Below are 19,202 nucleotides of genomic sequence, written 5' to 3'. Positions count from 1 at the left end.
TCCATCTTCTGGTGATGTGGTATTAATGCAAGGAGTAATAGATTTGTTTTCATTTTTTTAAAGGCATTTTTTTCAAAAAGCAGTATTACACGCCAAAACCAAACATTTTATATATTACAGCTTACCAATCATTATCATCTGTTTTCTTTTATTCATTTTTTCCCCCCTCTGTTTTCACCTGATGATATGGTCAGTAACACACCTTCTGTTTTAGAGTGCCTCGACTCTGGATGAAGAAGAACAGGGGGCACCTTTGGACAGCAACTTTGTCATGTTGGGGGATTGTTCGAAATATTAGCAGATTTAGAACAAATTAAAACAAAACTCCAGCTAACACTTTATAATCAGTTACAGCAAACTGATTTTTTTTCCTTTTTGGTATAAAGGTTTTAAAACTGAACATTGTAAGCACCCCTGCTAGTGTTAAATAGTTTGTCTAATCTCTGTAGCTGATACATTATGCTGGAGAGCTTGTTCTTTTGAAAAGTAACAGACTTACTGGCTGGATCACCAAATGAAAATAGAAGAAAACCTAAAAAAGAAAATGATTGCAGCCATCACATCTAAGAACTGGTTAGCTGCAATATAATAAGTGTTTGTTTTTTAGTTTAATACTGCTATGCAGTGCAATAACAAGTTTTGTGATTAGTTTGTATTAGTGTGAATAATAATGCTGTTCTCATGCACTTAACATTTTTAAATAAGGACAAGCTGATTATGTACTGTGCGTTAGCAGGTGAAGATATACTGTACAAAGTAGTATTATTTAACATGCGTTTTCTGTTTCCAAACAAGAAAATGAACCTTCACATTCAAGTGTGTTGTGTTAACATATGTTATATTGTGCATTATGTTGTGTTAAGGTGGCCCATTTATTTGAATTGGTTGCCAACAAATTAGAACACACAAAAAATAGACAAACACAATTTTTTCTGAAGCAGCGCACCACAACCCATGGTATTGCATTACCGCGTGTTGCGATACACAGCAACTAGCTGCGTTTTGAAGGTGCATTGGGGTGTAATTCCAAATGAATCCTACCGCAACCCAGTAACACACCCAACATTACTAAAGCATAGGATTTCAACAGGGGAATGTTACCAAATATACCAAACTATCAGTGAGGCTATGTTACCAAAGGGACCCATTACCAATGAAGCTATGATATCAGAGAGACCCCATTACTAGTGAGGCAATGATACCAGAGGGACCCCATTAACAGTGAGGCTTTGATACCAAAGGAACCACATTACTAGTGAGGCTATAATACCAAAGGGAGCACATTACTGGTGAGGCTATATTGTCAGAGGGACCATATTACCTCTGTGAATAAGTTACCACAGGGACAACATTGCCATTGAGGATGTGTTACCAAAGTGACCGAGTTGTGTGCTCTATCAGAATCTAGGCAAGCTTTACTTTACAACGTTTTTGAGCCATTGTTTGTCTGATTGCTTCTCGTTTTTAATCAATTTATAATAAAAATATTTTTATCTATAATATTGTGCACTTCTGTGCCTATAAAGTCCAGTTACCAGTGAGGCCATCTGATCAAAGGTACCACATTAGAGGAATGGCTATGTTACCTAAGGGGCCACATTACTACTGAGGAATTTGGTTTCAGGGGAGGCTACAGTATCATAGCAAAACATTAATATGTTACGAACAGGAGACTTATACCAGAGGCTATATTACTGGAAAGACCAATTTACTAATGAGTCCATTACTGGCGTTAGAAAGTGCAACATTTATAACATGCAAATTCATGCATGTTTTCTTTTTTGGTTTCAGAGTCAAACCCAACCATTCCTGCCATTCAAGCATAGGTGTGGAGGATCACTAATAAATTCACAATGGGTTCTGTTCCCTGCTCATTGTATGGATCTGTAAGTGTACTGGTACATTATCATCTATATTAAATGATCATGTCATATACTCATGTGAACAATTGCTATGTTTTGGTTGATATTATCCCATATAACCAATAAATAATGCTGTGTGTCACAATATTGGTCCCTAAAATGTTATCTGTAAGGTCTCCATGATTACCTTGGCACATTTACCCTTTATTCAACTACAGTATATTATATACTGTATATACAGTAACAGAGGGTTTTAACTTGATTGGTTGCTGTGGGAGAACTCAAAATTGAGGGCGGTTTTAGGGTTTTAACATTTTTTTCTCTGAATACATGTACAATTAAAATAATTTATTAGAATATTATGTTTTGCAACACAAAACAAACTTCCTATCTTCAAATGTCATAAATGTTCACTTTTAACATCTAACTCAAATTTTTTCTTAACCGTTGCATTGTGCATTGTGGCCCCATCTAGACATGAGTGTACTGGTAAAAGTTAGTCATGCTGCAGGTCCAGAACCATGGCTGTATCTGCAGGTGTTTTCCTGTCTCTAAAGACTCACTTTGCCAGTAGGCCACGCAGGCCAAGCACAGGGAGTTACCTGGGGCCACTGGGTGCCATTAAAATTCACACTTTCCAGCAGATTCACCGTAGAAGGATTTAATGCTGAGGGATTGATCAATGACATCATCTGCTAGATGGAATATTGCCACCCAGCACTTAAGGTCCTTTTCAGCATCAAGGAAGCACCTTCCTGCTGCTGCTCCTTGTTGTATAAGACACAAGAAACTCTCATATGTTTATCCCTGCTGCCCACCTACAGTAACTTGGAAACCCTGGGCTGCCTGACTCTACTCCTGTTACCTAAGCAGACAGGTTCATAAATATATAAGGCTTAGCCTTATATCCTGAGCTACATTGTGTTCTGACTTATCTTAATTTAGACATGATGGACAGTCCCACTGTACTAGGTGCCTTCAACTCACATTTCACTAGCAGTTCCATTGTTGTCTGCAGTGTACTCCCTGAGGTGCGGGACACTGACAGCATGGAATTTTTGGCTTTGCTAGAGTCCATGCCATCCTCCTTAATTCCCTTTCGGCATGGCAGCCTCCTTTGCTTTTTCCTCAGAGATTTGTAATAGTAGTGTCAGAAACCATGAATAAGACTGAAACAGAAGTACAGTTAAATCATGCTTGTTTAATAGTAATAAAAAAAAAGGTAAACAGAGTAAATGTAGTCAAAACATAGCAAGAGTTCAGGAACTGGAACGGGTAGTCAGACAAGCCAAAACGTCAGGGAGCCAGAGAGAGAACAGCGTAGTAGAACAGCAAGCAGGGTCTGGAGTCAGAAGGAATGTCAGCCAAGCAAATTTTTAACAGGAAAACTGGAGAGCGTCTCTAGAGATGTGACCAAGGTGAAAGCAGAGATCATCTGGACAGGACGGCTGAAGTAGGCAGGACTGACATGCAGGATATCATCAACAGGTGAGTCACTGTGGAGAGATAGGAGCTGGCAATTAGCTGTCAGCTGAGCAGCCAGCCCAGAGAAGGAAGGGATGAGCCCAGGTCTGACTGTACCCCTTCTTCAATGACCCCTCCCGCTCTGAGGACCACCAGGCTTGAGGTGAAAACGTCTATGGAAATCACGGAGGAAGACAGGGCATGTACGTTTGAGGATGAGAACCAAGAGCATTCCTTCGGACTGTACCCTTTCCAATGCACCATTGGAATTACTCCATCTTGGAAGTGGAGGCAAATTGTCGTGATAAAGCATCAGCCCTTACATTCTTAGTACCGGGTAAGAAAGAGACAATGTAATTGAAACTAGACAAGAAAAGAGCCCATCAAGCCCTTCTGGGAGAGAGGCGTTTAGCCTCAGACAAGAATGTGAGATTCTTATGGTCAGTAAGAATGAGAACCGGTACAGTGATGGTACCTTCGAGGAAATGTTTTCATTTATTCAGAGCTAAAATGATAGCTAACAGCTCTCTGTCACCAATCTCGTAATTGCACTCCGCAGGTGACAATTTCTTGGAAAATTAGCCACAAGGATACATAGCTCTCTCAGAGGTAGGACGTTGAGACAGAAGGGCCCAACTCTAGTCTCAGAAGCATCAACCTCAAGTATAAACGGTAATGTAGGATCAGGATGTTCCAACACAGGAGTAGAAACAAAAGCAGCCTTGAGACTCTCAAAGGCCTTAATGGACTCCGGAGACCAACTCTCTGGATTACCGTCCTTTCTGGTCATATCAGTCAGGGGCTTGACCTGAGACGAGAAGTTACGAATAAACTTCCAATAATAGTTGGCAAAGCCAAGGAAATGCTGCAGAGGATGTAAACCCACGGGTCAGGGCCAATGTAGGACTGCTGAAAGTTTTTCTGGGTCCATCGAAAAACCAGCAGTAGATTGACTGTATCTTCTGAATTCATGGCCTTTGCCTACTGTCAAAAACCATGAATCAGACTGAGACAGAAGTATAGTTAAATCTTAAATAGATTAAATAGTTTAATAATGATAAAAAAAGGTAAACAGAGTAAACATAGTCAAAATATAGCCAGAGTTCAGGAACTGGAATGGATAGTCAAACGAGCCAAAACATCGGCGAGCCAGAGAACAACATCTGTAGCAAGAAAAGGAAAGTATTTCTGGTGGCCCATTGATATTGGCTGTTTTGACCTTGACTGGTCAGTTTAAGCCTCCTGTAGCCTAAAATGACAGGTAAGGTATAACCATCAAAACTCTAATTTGTTTTGGCCCTTACATATGTATTAGTGTATGTTGTAATTAAGTCTTGTAGGTACATTTTTTTTAAGCTACTGGTCCATTTTAAAAGTAAAATAGAAGCCCCTCCAATCAGTGTTATTATACGGAGGGGAACTGTGATCCTCTAAAAACACAAATACCCGTGAGACATGGTGGGATTCAAATTATTTTTCATTTTGACTGGAAACAACATTAACAAAACTTGATTGAAGACATGCTGTTCAGTATTTCATTTTTAACAGCTGTATCATTTCCATACAGAGATCAGAAGCTGGAATCATTGAAGGTTTGCTTTGGACTTGACTTAGCAGAGATGTGTGTTGGAATTGATGCTCTTATCCGACATGAGAACTACAACTATCCACAGAGCAATGACCAATCCTTTGATATAGCTTTACTGCATCTATCAAAGGAGGTGACTAACATGCAACCAGTTTGTCTTCCTGATTCAGAAGAATTCCCATCACCAGGAGAGCTCTGCTACTGGGCAGGGTGGGCTGCCATAGGTATGGCTGTTTTATACAGAAATAGCATTTCTTTGTGTGCTACAGTTTTTTAAGATGTCTGTTGGCAGGAAAGGAAAATTCCACTAGAGAGAAAAATAAATCCTCTCCAGGTCATTTATATACATTGTGTATTCTTACCTGTTTCTGTTCTGTAGTTTCTGAGCAATTCTGTTAACATCCTTAAACAGATGTGAGGAGTGTCTGTCTGCTATAATTGCACGCAATCATTCCTTCTTTAAAGTGGATGTAAACCTCAGACATAAAATATGAACAAAGCATATCCCTCTATAGTGTGTACGTGTCTCAGTCTAGAGCATTAAGTGTCATTTTTGTCTGCTGCTTTGTTCCTCTGCTATCAGCATGAGTCACGCCTGACAAGTTTTTCTGACACCAAAAGAAAAATGGTGATGGGAAGTTACAGCCAAAGATTGACAGCCTCACTTCTGCCCCTGTGTTCTGTGTGAAGGTGTGTCCCTGCAATCCAATCAGCTCTTAGAGCTCTCCTCACGGATGTAACTTCAGCTCTCTGCCCCTGCTTTTCAGAACTGAGAGATCCTTTAGATAGGTGTAGGGGAAAGACAGCTGTAGATAAACAGATACAAATTATGTAGGAGGCTTTGTTTCGTACCTATGTATAACCTGAGGCTAGTCACTTCACTGGGTGTTTGGTTTACAACCACTTTAATAAAAAAACAAATATTGCTTCCCTCTAGTGTCTGTAGACATCCTCATCCTTATTGCTTCACTGTGACAATCCTAAGGCCCCTTTCACACTGGGGCGGTGCGGGCATCAGCGGTAAAGCGCCGCTATTTTTAGCGGCCCTTTACTGTAGTTTTAGCGGCGGTATGCGGCGGTATGCGGCCGCTAGCGGGACGGTTTTTCAGGCGCTACACAGGCTCCATTTTTAGCGCTGTGGCGCCTGAAAACCGCCTCAGTGTGAAAGGGGCCTAAAGGTCAATGCTGGGGATGTCTAAAATTCTGTGAAGAATTCTGGAAAAAAGCAGTGAGCCAATTACACAAACAGGACATTTTGGGGAGTTGCTCTGCACACAAAGGGAATGTAGACAACCATATAAACTTACTGAAGATCAGGAGATTTAGGTGATTCACAATTTTTAGGGTGGAACATGTAACATGTTCCCGCTCCTGAAGCTGCTCAGCGATCCCCTGCCTCCCTGTAACAGCAGTAGTTCCTCGCATCAGTTGTCACTTTTTGAAAAGAGCGTGGCCGTGTGTGGCTCCAACCACACAGCCGTGTCATTCATTCACAGGGTTCTGTACCTTTTTTGCGTGTTTCACATGCATAGGGCTGCCCATTGAAATGAATTGGCTGCCCTAAAATGCAATGCAGTATGCAGGAAGGCACAAAAAAAAGCATTTAGCATAAAACAATGGGATTGATACAGATCTTACTGCACATCCTAGATTCTGTTGATTTTTTTTATAGTTATATGTGTCCCTGTTGGGGATATTCACCATGCGATTTGTGTTCATTGGTGCCTTATGTCTCCTATGGGCAACACTATTGACCACATCCTATTTGTTGTCCCATTCTTCCCTTCCTCTTTGTAATGTAAAAGTGAATTAAAACTAACCCACTAACCTAAAAATGTTATTTGTTATTATGGTAATTTTCAACCATGCAGCATTTATTTATATCTCTCATTACTAAAAATAGTCTTTTTATAATAGCTTACCTGTAAAATCCTTTTGTTGGAGTACATCACAGTACACAGAGCATCATAGTCCATAGTCATTACTATGTGGTTATAAGCCACATTCAGGTGATTGGACACTGGCATAATCAAAGACAGGATGCCCCCCCCCCCCCCCTATATAACCCTTCCCATACAGGGAGTACCTCAGTTTTGTAGCAAAGCAATATATATAAATATCCCAAAAAGAGGGGAGGGACCTCTGTGTCCCATGATGTACTCCAAGAAAAGGATTTTATAGTTAAGCTGTTACAAAAATCCTATTATGTGGGATGTCCCAAAGTAATGCCATCTGAGGGGAAGGAAACACAAAAATAAAGCAGACCGCCATCAGACGTGAGGACCTATACTGCTGCCTGCAGTACACTGCGCCCAAAGGTGGCATCCTCTTGCTGACCTACATCCACCTGGTAGAATCTAGTGAATGTATGCACTGACGACCAAGTTGCGGCCTTGCAAACCTGAGTCATAGAAGCCTAGTGATACACTGTCCGTGAAGCACTTACTTCCCTGATAGAGTGTTCTCTAGGTTGAAAGGGCGGAACCATAAGCCTGAATAACCTGATGAATCCATCTAGAAATAGTCGATTTTGACACTTCCTGCCCTCTCCTGGGGCCCTCTGGCAGTACAAACAAAATGGCAGTCTTCCGTATCTGAGCAGTTGCTTTCAGATAGACTTTAACTGCTCTCACCACATCGAGAGAGTGTAATAACCTTTCTTCTGCAGAATGGGGTTCTGGAAAAAAACTAAGGTAGGGAAACATCTTGATTCAGATGAAAACTAGACACTACCTTAGGCAAAAAAGATGGGTGAGGATGCAACACCACCTTATCCTTATGAATAATCAAATATGGCTGTTTACAAGAGAAAGCTGCCAACGCTGAAAATCTTCTTGTGGAGGTTACTGCAACCAAGAACACCAACTTCCTTGTCACAAGGATCAAAGGCACATAGCGCATCGGCTCAAAAGGCTGTCCTTGTAAAGCAGACAAAACTAGATTCAAATCCCACAGGCACAAGGGTGACCTAACTGGCAGATTTATACGCGTTACCCTTTGGATAAAGGCCTGGACCAAAGAATGTGAAGCAAGTGGCCTTTGGAAAAACACTTGATTGTACTCAAGGCTAGCTGCATTTCCACTCCTAATTGTAGGAAGGCAAGAACTCTACCTATGACATACTTCCGAGGATGCAATCTTTTGGTTTCAAACCAAGAAACGTAGACCTTCCAGACCCTATATTAAATGGTTCTAGGGGACGGCTTTCTTGCATTAATCAGGGTAGTTGTCACTGAATCTGAAACCCCCCAACTCTTTAGAATGTGGGCTTCAATAGTCAAACCGTTAAATTTAGAGTTTGTAAGGCAGGATGGAACACCGGGCCCTGCGAAAGCAGGTCTGGCTGAGATGGAAGAGTCCAAGGATCCCCTACTGCCATCCTTACGATTTCTGCATACCAGGATCTTCCGTTCCTCTCTGATCCTGCGTAGCAGCAGCAGTAGCAGCTGAACTGGAGGGAATGCATAAATCAGAGAGAACTGATCCCAAGGAGACATTAAAGCATCTGCCCCGTAGGCAAGCGGATCCCTTGACCTTGACACAAAGCTGTCCAACTTCTTGTTGAACCTGGATGCTAATAGATCTATGTCCGGGGCACCCCATTTCTGGCATATGGCAAGAAAAATGTTGGGATGTAGAGACCATTCTTCCGGGAGCAATTGTTGGCGACTCAAGAAATCTGCTTGCCAATTCTCCACTCCCGGAATGAAGACTGCAGATATGCAAGGTACATGCTCTTCTGCTCAAACCAGAATATGGTTCACCTCTTTCTGGGTTGCACGACTTCTGGTGCCACCTTGTTGTTTGATGTAGGCCACTGCTGTGGCATTGTCGGATTGAATCCTGACAGGACAATTCCATAATCTGCCCGTCCAGGCCCTTAGAGCCAGACGTGCTGCCTGAATCTCTAAAATATTGATGGGCAAAGTTTTCTCTGAGTCTGACCACTTCCCTTGAACAGTGGTCTCTTCCAGAACTGCTCCCCAGCCCAAGAGGCTGGCATCCATCGTAGCTACCTTTCAAGTTACTGGTATGAAGGACTTCCCCTTCTGAAAATTTTTGGTTATCAACCACCAATTGAGACTCTGGCGCACCCTTGGAGCCAGATACATTGGACAATCCAAGGCTTGGTTCTTCTTGTTCCGAGCACACAGGACACTGTTTTGTAACAGTCTTGACTGGAATCGGGCATAGGGATCTGCTTCGAATGAAGCTTCTATCTTCCCTAACAACTCATGTAAAGGCAGATGGAAGGACCCTTCCTTGTCCGGACCGTGTGAACCAGTTCTCTTATAGCGCTGACCTTTGCCTGAGGTAAAAAAACACTCTCTTTTGGGCCATGTCTATAACCAGACCCAAGTACTCCAGCCTTTTTACTGGCCGTAAGGACGATTTCTCCAAGTTGAGATTCCAACCCACATGTTCCAGATACTTGACTGTGCTGACCACATTCTGGTTACAAACTGAAAATGGTGCTGTTCTACTGTGAACCGCAGGAACCTCTGGTGAGCGGGAAAGATTGGCACATGTAGATATGAATCCTTGATATCTATGGACGCTAGAAGTTCTCCTCCCCACAGGGTGGACACTACTGATCTGATTGATTCCATGCGAAAAGAGCGGATGTTTAGGAACCGATTTAGACCTTTGAGATCTAGAATGGGTCTGACATCTCCATTCAGTTTTGACAACATGAAGAGATTTGAATAAAACCCCATCCCCCTGCTCTTCTGAGAGTTTATATGATCACTCCCTTAGACATCAATTGGCCTAGCACCTGAAATAAAGACCCCCCTTTCACTGGGTCCTTGGGAATGTTTGACTTTAGAAAGCGAGATGAGGGAAACTCCCGAAACTCTAGTTTGTATCCCAGAGATACTGTGGAGATGACCCATTTGTCCCTAATCTCTTCCTGCCAGGCTCCTGAAAACTGCAGATGCCTTCCCCCCACTTGATTGAGCGGGGGTGCCCCTTCATAAGGAGGCCTTGGGACTCTGTCTTGCAGACTTTTGCACTCATGGCTTTTTCTGGCTCTAAGCTTGGTTTTGAGGCCTACCTCTTGGAACTGACAGCGGAGGCCGTCGCAACTGCCTAGAGGCTGTCGGTTCTGGAATTGGAGAAGCAGACCATTTAAATGAAGGCCTTCTACTCCTTCTTTTAACAGGAAGAAGGGTAATTTTACCATCTGAGATTTTTTGGATGTACTTATCCAAATCATCCCTAAATAAACGTTCCCCACACACCTCCAAGATGACCATTGCCTTGTTAAAGAAGCTGAGAGTAAAGATGATGGACTGGAAAAGCATGTCTCCAGATCTAAACCCTATTGAGCATCTGTGGGGTTTTCTCAAACAGAAGGTGGAGGAGCGCAAGGTCTCTAACATCCACCAGCTCTATGATGTTGTCATGGAGGAGTGGAAGAGGACTCCAGTGGCAACCTGTGAAGCTCTGGTGAACTCCATCCCCAAAAGGGTTAAGGCAGTGCTGGAAAATAATGGTGGCCACACAAAATATTGACACTTTGGGCCTTAGCGGTATACTCACTTTTGTTGCCAGCGGTTTAAACATTAATGGCTGTGTGTTGAGGTATTTTGAGGGGACAGACACTGCTATACAAGCTGTACACTCACTACTTTACATTGTAGCGAAGTGTAATTTCTTCAGTGTTGTCACGTGAAAAAATATAATATATTTATAAAAATGTGAGAGTGTACTCACTTTTGTGAGCTACTGTATATATTTTTGCAGCAATGCACCATGGTAATTATGTTGGCTAGGTTTGGTTGACATAGAAGTGGAGCGAGAAGAAGGTGAGGGTGAGCTGGGGTGGTACAAGAGTTTGTCGTTGAAATAGGAAGATAATACCCATGAGGTTAGGAGCTGGAAGGGTGAAGATACAAAAGGGTGTGGGTGATGCTTGATTCAGGTGTAGGTTAATGCATTCCATATCTTGGTCTTAAGTAGATTGTAGACTAGCGGGAAGGAGGGGGGGTTTCAGTAGATAATGAAGAGGGGGGTGCCAGGATGGTCAGATGTTGGTAATGTGTTAGCAATGAAAGATGACCATTTGCGTTGGAAGCGGGGTTATGGTCCATGCCTGGATAGGTATGCATCAAGATTTTCTTCATCCAGCAGGGATGTGAGATCGTTTTTGACATCCTGGATTGTAAGGGGGCTGAGGGAGGACCATTTCTTGAGTATTGCACATCTGGCTGACATGAAACATGTTGATAACCATGCTATATTGTGCCGCCCAATTTCTTGAGCCGAAGTCTATGATGCTAAGAAGGTTTCTCATGGCTGCACAGAGGGCATAGGTATTTGTGAGATTGTTGAGTTGGCAGCAGGGAAGGGATGTAGGCATGGTGCATTATTTTGAACTGTTGCTCTTGCCAGAATTCATTGGTGACATATGAACAGGTAAAATTGTATCCACTTATGATGTGACTCACTGCTTCTGGCGAGTTGAGGTCAGAGTTCCAAGATTTGACAGATGTCACCAGTAAGGGTTTGCTGAAACGTGTGTTTAAAGGTTTGCAGATGTCAGAGATTTCCAATTGTTGCCATTCCAGTAAAGTATCCAGAATAGAGTTCTGAAAGCGTTGAAGTTTGTAGTTTGTTTGGGCATAGACTTAAGACATGTTGGATAGCTTGAACAGAAAGTGGTGTCTCATAGTAAGCCAAGGTTTGGGAGACCGGTTTAGCATTTCCTGTATGCAGGCAAATAATTGGGTGAAGTGTTTTAGCTTCTGGTGGGCCTAGATTTTGAGTCCTGAGTGAGATGTAGAAGAGAAGGATGAATTCTCATGGATTGGAAGGTGTTGGGAAACACATGGGGAGAGATATAATTTGCATCTGACCTCCCGCCAGGCAATCATCGTGTCTTTAAAAATCAAGTTGTGGCGGAGGTGAGAAGGGGTGGACCATAGTTTGCAGTGGAGAAGAGCCAGTAGGCCGTATGGGGCAGTCAGTTGAGTCTCCGGCTGAACCTAGAGGTTCAATATCCAGTCCAGGCATTTTTTTTTCTAAGACAAGATATTATATGCAAATTGTATTTTACCTTTTAAAATTAAGATCAGGAAAAAGGAAAAATAGTGGCGCTTAACTATAAATTATAACTAACTCCAAAAACGTGACAACAATTAAATGGTATGAACAACGTGTGTGAGAACAACAATTGTATCACCCTGTAATAAGTGAACCAAATAAATGTGTCACAGAACAAACAAAATTAAGATAAAGTTCATGAGAGTGTCCAAAAGTATCCTTTGAAGTAATGTCTCTTCTTATTCCCTCCACCACACCAAAGTGATCAGTGACTCCACTCCCTTAAGAAATGAACTCACCAGCTCCCAATACCTGTACTTTCGTATCAGGCTTAAGCGCTTATCAGCCAAACAGCAAGTAGTGAACCGTTACTCCAATCATCCATTGTGCAAATTCAAATAGTCCACATGTAAAATAATAAAGGTGCTCCAATAGTGTAAAACCGTATGAATCAATTTATTAAAACACAAAAACACTTCAACCTTTACACTCACATTTCACAGTTCAAAAGCCAGCAAATAGATATCAAAGTCACAGCACAAACTTTGGACCGTGGCCACGGCGGACCCGAGGTGTGCGAGCTTGTAAGCGTTGTTCTCACCCTCTCCTTGGTGCCCAGACAAAGATGCGAATCACCACTTCCCTGTTCAGCTCCAAACACTGCACATTACTGGTGGTTACAAGATCACACATTACTGGTGATGATTGCCACACAGTCACGCCCCCCGACGCTTCGTCATACACCGACTTCCTCATTTAAGATAAATTATATACTCTAATATTGGGGAAGTTGGGTCCTCCTCGGGAGGATTAGTTTGTTTAATGAAGTACGGGGGCGTCATCTCTGCCAGAGAAAAAGGGATAAGGCTTTATGTAAGATCTGTATGTCTTTATGACAATTACTGGTTCTAAGGGGAAATACAGTAAGTATATTGTATGCCTTTTTATTATGTATGAATATTTTTTTTAAATGAAGCTCACATGACAGCTGATGATGCTATTGTAATTAAAATGAAGTAAAAGAATAGAGCTTTAGTCTTTTGCGCTAATATAACTAATCTGAAGATGTGTTTATTATACATTGTTATTAATCTATGTACGCTTGCAGGTGGACTGGATTCTGCTACATCCAAAGCAAGGTTTCAAACTCCAATACCCATCATGCCTTTTGAAATTTGCAACCAGCCCAGATATTGGGAGAGCCGTCTTACTACATCAATGTTATGCACAGGATTTGACTCACTTGCGAAGCTTAAGTCTAGTTGTAGAGTAAGTAAATTTTGTACATATAGTAGTTTAATTTTATTTTAAGCTTGGTACATCTGATTTACCAATACAGGTGTTTTTTCCTTGTTATACTTTTTGTTTAGCAACCCTAAAGACTACATTTTAGAACTTACTGCCAGGTGGGTGATTGCAAATGTGGATCCAGCATAAGGATATAACATTATACAAAAGCCACTTAGTTTCCAGACTCTTGTAAGGCTTGTGTCTGTTTCTGCAGTAAAACTTCCTTTGTAAATAGTTATCTCCTTAAAGTGTTTTCTATGATAATTGGAGAATAGTTCTTTATTTCATATCCCTACATATGGTAACACATAGGCCTACCTAGTACACTCTCCTGGTGGTAACAGCAAGAGGCATGTCTTAGCCCTTGTACACACGGTCTGACATTCTGACCACCAATTCGTTGGATTTTGTCCGACGGATTTTGTCCGAAACTGTTGCATACACGCGGTCGGACAAAGTTGTCGGAAAATTCGATTGTACATAGCGTGATGACGTTATTTCGTTACGACGGGACTACAATCAGGCTAGTAGCCAATAGCTTTGGTCTAGGAATTTGATCTGAGCATGCGTGGCACTTTGTCCATCAGAGTAGGCTACACATGATCGGAGTATGTCCAATCGGAGCATGTCTGAAAATTTTACGGACAAGTTTGGAGGATACAGTCCGATGGAGACCATTTCCCACGAATGCCACATAATGTTCGCTGTTCTGCAAACGGACGAACACCCGTTGTTCAAGTCGAACTTATGTTCGACCGAACATCAAGCTCATCCCTAATATGAACATGGTATGTGTTTGGTTTCAGAGGATAATCTGGTCATCCTAGTTTATCTTATTGCTGATTAAGTTTCCTTTCTCCAGATAATATCAGATATTCACAGGTTACATTATTACAACAATGATTGTGGTTTGCTGCTTCTACTTTGATACCTTGAAGAGTCAAAAAGGGTTTCACTTACAAAAGGGTTTCACTTGCAAAACAAATTAAAAATGAAGAATATTTTCTATTTTCTATAGGATGGACTCAAAGGTAGCTTGTTTAAAAATATTACATTTATATATGGGGCTGAGCTCCATGGCTGAATGGACACATGGAGCTGTGACTCAGCTCCAGTGCTCCCATTGGAAGCTGCTGACTGTGAGGGCACTCGATAGGAGGGAGGGGCCAGGAGCAGCAAAGAGGGACCCGAGAAGAGGAGGATCCAGGCTGCTCTGTGCAAAACCAACTGGAGCAGAGGAGGTAAGTATGACATGTTTGATATATATATATATATATATATATATATATATATATATATATATATTAAACAAGATTTTACAATCACTTTAATGTGCCTCATAAATAACTGTCACATAAAGTGACTCTTGCTGGATTAAAATAATGTAAAAAATTACTTTATAATTACCTAACCCATTACTTCAGTCTTTACTGTCTTGTTAATCAGCAACCTGATTACCTGCTGCATACTGTGGCTCCTACTGACAGCTCCTATGACACACAAGTGATATAGGGATCAGGGTAGGTGGGGCTGGTGCAAGGATTTTTGACACCATAGGCGAAAACCTCATTTTGCCGTACCCCTTGGTTCCACCCCTGACTCCACCCCCTTTGCCCTGCCCATGTATACCCCACATTTTTAATCAAATGCAGGCTCACCAGTGGCCCATCAATGTAGCCTACTAGTGCCCATCAATGAATGTTTGCTTGCTTCCATTAATTCAGGAGTCGGAACACGTACACCGTCCTCCGTTGCCACCGTGCCTCTGACACTATGTGCAAACAGAGCGGTGGCTGCCTGCTGATGCTGAGACTTAGTTGCTTGTTCTAGAGAGAAGAGAGTAGGAACACAAGTGACCGGGCGCCCCTAGACAGCAGGGCGCCCTAGGCGGCTGCCTAGTTTGCCTAGTGGTAGTACCGGCCCTGAGGGTAGGAACCACAGACGTGGCAGGGGACATAAAGATGTGGCAGGGGATGCATGACATAGCTCTTGAACAAAGCAAAGATCAGATAAAAGAAAGGCAGGACAGCAGTGTATAAAACCTAATCTTTTGCAGGTCCTGCTGTTTTTAAAACCCAGCAATGAAATTACTTTAAAATTATGAAGTCCTGTGCAGCAAAAAAGTGTGCGTGTGTGTGTGTGAGAGAGAGTTGAGGGGGGGTATAGTAATGCTTGGTTACATTGTATCATTTTATTTAATGTATTATGTAATAACTTTCTTTTCAGAGTGATGCAGAAGGAGCTCTGATTTGTAAATCTACTACAGGCACTGCCTGGGAACTTCAAGGAATCGCAAGCTTTGGGCCCAAGAACTGTCTGGTGGATAGAAAGCCTCAGGTCTTCACCAGAGTGTCAGCCTACAAGGAGTGGATTTCAGACCAGATCAAAAAATACACTTATGAAAAAACCTTTGCATAGGCCATTCTACATTTAATATTTGGACTGCACTAAAAGCAAATGCAACCATTTTTATACTTAATGAGGAAAAGCTAATTACACAACTAAAATACCTAAATTGGAATATATATATTTTTTTACCTATTAAATGATTTGTAATTTTGTTCAGCGTAGTTGTAATTCACATACCTGTAGGCAAACAGCCGACTCAAGAAACTGCAAGGAAAATAGTCTGTCTGCCGCCTAGCTTTACAGTATACTACGCATCGCACAACTAAGTGATTAGAGTTGCAAATCCTTTGGTAGGTAAAATAATTCAGACTTATATATTTCAAATGTGTATTTAACTTTTTGCTTAGAGTTCCTGTTCCACCCTAAATGGAGTTTGAACACAAAGTAAAATTGTGTAAATTTCTGTTCTTTTTTAATGTACATTGCCACATCTCACCAGTATGTGTTAATATTTGTAAGATCTTTGTATCTGCATAAAATTAAAGGAATAATTACAAATCTGGATTTCAGTTGTCCTAATATATCAGTTATATTTTTAGAATTGTTAAATATGAAGTTTAGCTAAAAAAAAAAAAAACCTTTTTCCAGCTTTAGTTATTACTTACCTGTAATTAAGTATGTTCCACGATCTGCAGGCTGATGGATTATGAAGAAATCTTCACTGCAGGAATGCCTGTCCTCTTCCTGCTACTGAAATTCTGGCGCTGTGAGGGTTAGCAGCTTCGGATCTCTGGTCTCAGTTGCACTAAAGATGATCTGATGGGGGACACGTCTCCTCCTGCCATTTCCTCCATTGAGAAAAGTTATTTTCATTGATTACCCTGCTTGTAAAAAAGATTTGTGAATGGAGGAGAGAATCTTGTGATTGAATACACTCTCTGCCATTTACAGATTGTACTACATGCAGTGTAATCAGTGGAAAAAACTTTTTGAGGAGAGGGTGTGTCATAGTTGGATCATCTTAAGGGCAGCTGAGACCGGGTTCACACTGCTCCGACACGAAAGTTGCGTGACTTCTGATCAGACTTTGCACTGCGACTTCGGTCCAGCATCTATCCAACTTTGATGAACAGGATCTGACTTGAGATGAGTGCGACTTGGGTCTGGTATGAATTTAGAGGGGAAACTCCATTTTAAAAATGTAAAAAAAAAAAAGTCCCCCCACACCCAAATTCATACCAGATCCTTATCCAAGCATGCAGTCTGGCAGGCAAAGAAAGGGGGGGGGGACAACCGAGGTCCCCCCCCCTTCCTAAACTATACACGGGCAGGGCCAGATTAAGAAAAACATGGGCCTGGTGCTGAGGATTTTGGTGGGGCCTTTTATAAACAATACATAAATAAAAATGCAAACAATTTTTTGTTATAACAAATTAAATTAAAGAGAGAGAGGGAGGATGAAAGGGAGAGAGAGAGAGAGAGAAAGGGGATGAAAGAGGTGTGAGGGGTAAGGGAGGGAGGATGAGAGAGAAAGGGGGGGATGGGAGAGAGAGGATACACATGAGCATGTGTGGGAATGACATCAACACAGCCTGGCCAAGGCAAGTGACGGAAGGCACAGAACCCAGAAGGAAGTCCGGGTGAAGATGGAAGTGCCCGGGCCCTGCTAGACTGATCACAGCACAGGACTGGAGGGCTCAGTCTGACAGATAAGTGTACCCTGATGTGCTAATATGCTGGGCATACTTGTACATTATGGCATAACCTACCCCAAGGCCTCTAAAAAGTAGTAATGTTAGAAAAGTTTACTACCGCTTTAATATCACAGGAGCCTCTCATGGGGCCCCCTACTGACCCTGTGGCCCTTGGGCAGTGCCTAAGTGCATAGTTGTCAACATTTCAAAAATATTTCAGGGACGCTTTTTTTTACAAGTGCTATATTTAGAGTAGCTGACATCCCCCGTGTTCCTCTATACATCACAATAGTAATTACAAAATTAAATAAGTACTAATAATGAGGCAGAACAAATATGAGGACTGTGAGATTTCCTTTAGTTGAACTGACAAAAGTGCCCATTCTAGAGCCGGTAACATTGAGGATATTCAGTATCATTTTAAAAAACAGTTTTTGTGGGTAAGAGGCATGGGGAGGAGTATGGATGGTATAAAAGTGGGAAGTATGTGCAGGTGAGGGAGAGGAATGTGGAGGGTCTAACAGTGGGCACTATGTACATCAGAGGAGTGCAGAGGGAATGGCAGAAGGCACTATGTACAGGAGAGGAGTGTGAAGGGTATGACAGTGGGCAGTATGCACATCAGAGGAGTGTAGAGGGTATGACATTGGGCACTATGTATAAGAGAAGAGTGTGGAGGGTATGACAGTGGGCACTATGTATAGAAGAGGAGTATGGAGGGTATGACAGTGAGTAGTATGTACAGGAGAGGAGTGTGGAAGGTATGACAGTGGGCACTATGTATGGGAGAGAAGTGTTGGAGGTATGACAGTGGGCACCATGTATAGGAGAGGAGTATGGAGGGTATGACAGTGAGTAGTATGTACAGGAGAGGAGTGTGGAGGGTATGACAGTGGGCACTATGTATGGGAGAGAAGTGTTGCAGGTATGACAGTGGGCACTATGTATAGGAGAGGAGTATGGAGGGTATGACAGTGAGTAGTATGTGCAGGAGAGGAGTGTGGAGGGTATGACAGTGGGCACTATGTATAGGAGAGGAGTGTGGAGGGTATGACAGTGAGTAGTACGTATAGGAGAGGAGTGTGGAGGGTATGACGGTGGCCACTGTGTATAGGAGAGGAATGTGGAGGGTAGGACAGTGGGCACTATGTACAGGAGAGAATTGTATGACAGCGGGCACTATGTACAGGAGAGGAGTGTGTAGGATACGACAGCGGGCGTTATGTATAGGAGAGAATTGTGGAGGGTATGACAGTGACCAGTATATACAGGAGAGAAATGTGGAGAGTATGACCGTGGGCACTATGTATAGGAAGGAAAAATGTAAAGGTTTGTGGAAGGATGTTTAGGGACTGCGTAGTGGTTAAGCGGGCCATACATGGGTTGAAATGACACCAATTAAGCAGAGACCAGCCATAGTCAATCTATGTATGGGCTATCTGGTTTTACACAAGTCAACCCATTAACTGACTTGAGTACAACCAGCCTGTCAGGTTTTCCCCAAAACAATCAGTGCTGCTAGCTATAGTTAGCAACACTAATCATTGTATTGACTGGCAGAACACAATAACACTGCGGGAGTGATTGCCCCATTCACAGGTGAGCAGGTGAGAGGGTGTGTGGGGACAGCCTGGGGAGAGATACTAGTCAGTCCCTGGGTAGGCACTGGTTAGTATGAGAGCCAGATATACACAGGTTACATACGCCACCATCGTTAGAGCGAGAGCAATAATTCTAGCACTAGACCTCCTCTGTAACTCTAAACATGTAACCTGTAAAAACATGTAAAGCATCGCTTAGTACACAACAAAAAATCGTGCACTTTAGTGTTTTTTTTATGAATGAAACAGTTTCTTTCCAATAAAAAGTTTGAAAAATTGCTGCGCAAATATCGTGTAACATAAAAAG

The 19,202-nt window shown here is 42.2% G+C and overlaps 1 protein-coding gene across 1 annotated transcript in view; it reads left to right on the top strand.

Moving 5' to 3' along the window:
- The window catches only part of LOC143974809 (ovochymase-2-like), a 114,643-nt gene extending 98,479 nt beyond the window's left edge, over positions 1 to 16,164 (top strand). The window contains exons 22-25 of the mRNA XM_077476551.1: positions 1,792 to 1,886; positions 4,894 to 5,138; positions 13,070 to 13,230; positions 15,478 to 16,164. Coding sequence (XP_077332677.1) covers positions 1,792 to 1,886; positions 4,894 to 5,138; positions 13,070 to 13,230; positions 15,478 to 15,669 — 693 coding nt within the window. The 3' untranslated portion in view covers positions 15,670 to 16,164. The remainder of the gene's footprint in view (positions 1 to 1,791; positions 1,887 to 4,893; positions 5,139 to 13,069; positions 13,231 to 15,477) is intronic.
- The last annotated feature ends 3,038 nt before the right edge of the window (positions 16,165 to 19,202 follow it).

This window comes from Lithobates pipiens, unplaced genomic scaffold (genome assembly GCF_037356315.1).
Source record: "Lithobates pipiens isolate NorthernLeopardFrog02 unplaced genomic scaffold, aLitPip1_a1.2 Scaffold_13, whole genome shotgun sequence".
Taxonomy (NCBI): domain Eukaryota; kingdom Metazoa; phylum Chordata; class Amphibia; order Anura; family Ranidae; genus Lithobates; species Lithobates pipiens.
This window is presented reverse-complemented; position numbering and strand designations above follow the sequence as displayed.